This window comes from Apaloderma vittatum, unplaced genomic scaffold, assembly GCF_000703405.1.
Source record: "Apaloderma vittatum isolate BGI_N311 unplaced genomic scaffold, ASM70340v1 scaffold25427, whole genome shotgun sequence".
Classification (NCBI taxonomy): domain Eukaryota; kingdom Metazoa; phylum Chordata; class Aves; order Trogoniformes; family Trogonidae; genus Apaloderma; species Apaloderma vittatum.
The window spans coordinates 1-5312 of NW_009727067.1; the positions used below are offsets into that span (position 1 = coordinate 1).

General features: G+C 39.7%; 1 protein-coding gene across 1 annotated transcript; it reads left to right on the plus strand.

Annotated features, from left to right (window-relative positions):
* Positions 1–8: 8 nt before the first annotated feature.
* Positions 9–4476, plus strand: PIGA (phosphatidylinositol glycan anchor biosynthesis, class A; the record flags this gene model as incomplete). The annotated part of the gene is given in 6 exon segments (XM_009873555.1): positions 9–118; positions 151–653; positions 1948–2080; positions 2718–2827; positions 2830–2849; positions 4237–4476. Coding segments are annotated over 6 exon segments (1116 nt in total), but the record flags the coding sequence as incomplete, so codon positions are not given.
* Between the last annotated feature and the right edge of the window lie 836 nt (positions 4477–5312).

Here is a 5312-nt window from a genome sequence, read left to right on the forward strand (position 1 = left end):
ACAGCATCTGCATGGTGTCGGACTTCTTCTACCCCAACATGGGGGGCGTGGAGAGTCACGTGTATCAGCTGTCCCAGTGCCTCATCGAGCGGGGCCACAAGGTCCTGGTGGTCACCCATGCCTATGGCTGGCGGGAAAGGGGCCGCCGACTGCCTACGGCTGCCGGAAAGGCGTCCGCTACCTCACCAACGGGCTGAAAGTCTACTACTTGCCCCTGAAGGTAATGTACAACCAGTCCACAGCAACAACACTCTTCCACAGCCTGCCCCTGCTCAGGTACATATTTGTGCGGGAGAAGGTCACTGTTGTCCACGCTCACAGCTCCTTCTCCGCCATGGCGCATGACGCCCTCTTCCATGCCAAGACCATGGGGCTGCGGACGGTGTTCACGGACCACTCCCTCTTCGGGTTCGCAGATGTCAGCTCGGTGCTTACCAACAAACTTCTGACAGTGTCCCTGTGTGACACGAACCACATCATCTGTGTCTCCTACACGAGTAAGGAAAATACCGTGCTGCGAGCTGCATTGGACCCCCGGATAGTCTCTGTGATACCCAACGCTGTCGATCCCACCGACTTTACTCCAGATCCATCAAGAAGGGATGGCGGTACAATAACAATTGTTGTTGTCAGCAGACTTGTTTACAGAAAAGGTAATGGGGGAAAAAAATGTAAGTTTATTTTGGTTATTTTTTTCTTTAGAGCATGGTAAGAAAGGTCTTGGTTTAGGTATCACTAACACTCTATCTGTGGTATGGATTGGGTTCTAAATGAGAGATGTGGCGGTTCTGAGCTTTTGTGTGTGTGTGCATTCAGGAAGAAGAAACGTACATTTAGGTTTGCCTGTGTTTAGTTCAGAGGTATATTTCTTTTGTAATATTGAAGAAATTGAAAACTGATATTTGTAAAATGGAAGGATTGGCTTTTATTGGGGCCTGTTGTGACAGCACAAGGGGCAATGATTTTAAACTAAAAGAGTGTAGATTTAGACTGAATATAAGGCAGAAATTTTTTACAATGAGGGTGGTGAAAAAAACTGGCACAGGTTGCCCGGAATGGTGGTGGAGACCCCATCCCTAGAGGCATTCAAGGTCAGGCTTGATGGGCCTCTGAGAAACCTGGTCTAGTTAAGGATATCCATGCTCATTGCAGGGTATTGGACTAGATTACAGGTCCTTTCCAACCCAATGCATTCTATACTAGGATTCTGTATGATTTAGGCTCTAATCTAGATTTTCTGTTAGAAATGTTTTAACTGTTGTTTTTATTTACTCAAACAATAGCAACTTAAGTGTTTTGGGTTTCTTTGTTTTTTGTCTCTTGTTAGGTCACACGTTGTCCATGTTTCAAATTTTTCTGTTCAGTGTAACTTGTCTTCAGAAGGCTCTTTTTTTTTTTCTTTTCTTGAATAAAGTTATAGCAGTAGGCTACACAGAATCATAGAACGTTAGGCGTTGGAAGGGACCTCTAGAGATCATCTAGTCCAACTCCCTGCCAGAGGGCAGGCCACACAGGAACCCCTCTGGGTTCCAGCCTCCCTAGGGCAGACAACACAGGAACGCATCCAGGCAGGTTTTGAAAGTCTCCAGAGAAGGAGACTCCACAACCTCCCTGGGCAGCCTGTGCCAGTGCTCCATCACCCTCAGTAAAGAAGTTTCTTCTCCTGTTGAGGTGGAACTTCCTATGCTCTAGCTTATAACCATTATTCCTTGTCCTGTTACTGGGGACCACTGAAAAGAGACTGGCCCCTTCTTCTTGACGCCCACTCCTCAGTTTTTTATATACATTATAAGATCCCCTCTCAGCTCCCTTTTCTCAAGACTAAACAGTCACAGTTCTCTCAGTCTGTCTTCATAGGACAGATGTTCAAGTCCCTTAATCATCCTCTTAGCTCTAAGTTCTAAAGTTAAATACAATAACGGCTTGCCCTAAATTTTCTACTCTTAGGTATAGATTTGCTTAGTGGTATAATTCCTGAGCTCTGTCAGAAATATCCAGAGTTACATTTCTTGGTTGGAGGAGAAGGACCAAAACGAATTGTACTGGAAGAAGTCCGGGAAAGATACCAGCTACATGACAGGTTTGTTCTATGCGGATGTATGGCCCTTCAATATACTTTAGAGGTGCGAAAGACAACAGCAACACCTTTTCTGCCTTTCCCCTTAACCCTCCCCCCCAAAAAAAAGACACAGAACTTGATGCTGTAGAAGATGAGAACTACTGAAGACAAAGACCAGACACTAACTGAAGACTTATGTCTTTAAAAGACTTATGCCTGAAAAACTTACTGTTTTTCAGTATCTCTTCAAAATAATAGGTCCCCTCACCCCCCTCAGACTTTGAGATTGGGGAGACCCCCACATTAAATATTCAGATAAGACATCTAAACAAAGAAAGAATGACAGCTGCATGAAGCTGCTTTGTCATACAGAACTAGAAAGCTCAGTAACAATGTTTTGAAGGCAATTGCCATTAAAACAAACAGACCAACTTGTCCCCCTAACTTTATTTTCAGAAGTTTCTTTTAGTCAAAAAATAAGGAATAGAGTCTTCAACTCATTGCTGGAAAAATCTAGAGAAAATGGAACAAAGATATCTGTGTTCCATCTTACGATATAAGTGTGAACCATTTGAACATTTTTCAGGCTATGTGTAACCCTACAGAGCATTATTACAGTCCAAATCTGGCGTTTACCTTTTTTCCCATTAATATGCAGGGTACGTCTCCTAGGAGCTTTGGAACACCAGGATGTTAGAAATGTTCTAGTCCAGGGGCACATTTTTCTCAACACTTCCCTCACTGAGGCCTTTTGCATGGCAATTGTGGAAGCAGCAGCTGTGGTTTACAGGTAAAAAAAAAAAAAAAATTAAAAAAATCTCAACTATCTAGAATGCATGTATCCATTTTAAAAAAAAGTTCATGATTATGTAATAAGTGCTTATAACATTTGATGTCATCTGAGGCTCTGTCTTTACAAAGGTGAGCAAATATTATCCCCATTTACAGATCACCTGGAAGCTGAGACAGAAGGGTTAACTGAAACTGCTTAAGCTCCCAGAAGAAACTTGTGCAGAATTGGGAATAACATGTAGATCTTCTAACTCTCAGTTCTCTGAACTAACCAGACTGCCTCTCCAAAATGCTATTTTGTATGTACTCCTTTACAGAGTTTTGGGTTAGTTGATGTTTGTGAAGGTTTACTTTGACACTGCTTTAAGAGAATCTGCAGAAAAATGGCTCATGAGCACTGGGGACTGATCAGTCAGGCATATTGAATTAGTAAACTGAGCCATTGTACTAGAACTGTTTTCTTTCTGAAGAAGTGACATTTGTTTTCTTATATTAACCGAGGATGTATTTGCCTTACCATGTAGGGGTTTATAGGTAAGAGTTTGAGAGAGAGAAAACTGTAAAAGCCCTTTCTGGCTAATTATAATGTGGACTGACAACTCAAAAAAAAAAAAGTTAAATCAACAGCCATAAAAAACTTAGATTCTCACATTAATTTTTTTTTTTTTTTTTTTTTTTAAGAATACAATCCAATAAGAGTAATATAGAAGAACTAAAAATGTGAGGGACTTCCTCTTTTTTACTCCGGTATTCTTTGCCAGTAGTTACTGCCTAGTTGTGGTAGTTATTCCTCTGTCATCTGTTTGCCTCTCTTGAGCTGAGGAAGTTTTGCTGTTTTCTTATTTTTGCCCACTGCTTAGAGATGACTGTGTAATGTCAGTCTTAGTAATTGCTGATTTCCCTTCAAAAATAATACTTCAGGTTAAAATTACTTCTACAGAAATTCTTGTAAAAGTTTAGTAGCCTTCTATCATAAAATGAAGGTGGGTGTGGTAGAACTGTCCTCTCTAGGTAGAGGTTATGGTTTTAATGAGGGACTATGGAGAGAAAGCTCAAAATCCAGTTACTCAGATTTAGTTGCACGCTGCAAGAAACACCTTTAGGAAAGATGTCTCATAAACCACTCATTTGACTACATCTTCTGTTTCATCATACTCTCAAAGAATCATCATTAAAGATAATCTGCTATGCTAAGTCTTTTTTAAGGCCTAAACTTTTAGTTTGCATACAGATAAAATTCCCAAAGCATGTTATCAGTGTTTTGCCTTCATGGCAACCACTGATTGTATTTTTTTTCCTGTTCTTGAGTGCTGCATCTAAACAGTGTCATCGCTTGGTTTTATTGTCATGCAGTGTATGTGCTATTTCTTTTATTTCTTTCAAAGGTGGTGAGTACAAGAGTTGGTGGGATTCCTGAGGTGCTTCCAGAAAATCTCATTATTTTATGTGAACCCTCCGTGAAATCTTTGTGTGATGGATTAGAAAAAGCTATTGCCCAGCTCAAATCAGGAACACTATCATCTCCAGAAACTGTTCATAATCAAGTAAAGACTTTTTATACATGGAGGAATGTAGCAGAGAGAACTGAGAAAGTATGTATAACCACTTCCTTTAAATTCTCTTAAAGTACGTTTTTGAAACAGCTGCTTTGAAACATTGTTATGTACATCCTATGTAATTTTTCAGTATAAATTTTTTCAGTGTGTTTCCTCTCAAACATGCAGGACTTAAAAAGATTCAAGTTTTTTTTCTTCCCCAGGAAAACACATGCCTAGATAGGTGTGGTTTTTCTATCTATGTTTTTTTTTTGTGTGCCATAACTGCCGATATATACTCAGAAAAACAGCCCAGATCTCTAGTTACATTCTACTTGTATATTTTTACCAGTCTTCACATTAAGCAACTTTTCTGGCATAATGGGAAAGCATGCTGTGTAAGATGTATGAGAAGGAAAAGGCCGAGTTCATGACAAAGTTCTGTCTGCCATGTGCTTGCAGTTGGTTTAAAATTATGAGAGGTAGTTTAATGCCAGTAGGCTGAACATAGCTGGATTTACATAAGCTGTGGATGTAATGAAAATAAATTATCATGCTTTTGAAATTATATTTCAGAATTAGAACTTTACTTCAGCATGAAAACTGCTGCTAGTGAAGAATCTTAACTGCAATAATGTTACAAACGCCTGTGGAGATCTGTCGCTTCTGACTTCAGCGCCTATGTTTTAGGCAAGAGAGTGGCTGAATCATATGCCTTTTAATTACACTGTGGTATACTCAGATATATATCTCTTAAGTCTCTTTGAAGTATCATGTACAACCAGTTTATAATTTTCAAGTACTGTCAGTACAGTACAATTTACGATCAAGTGTGAACATTTCAGTTGCAAAGTTTGTATAGAAGCCTATATTTGAGAAAGGGCCCAAACATATTAATATTTAGTTAATAAATATTAATTACTATT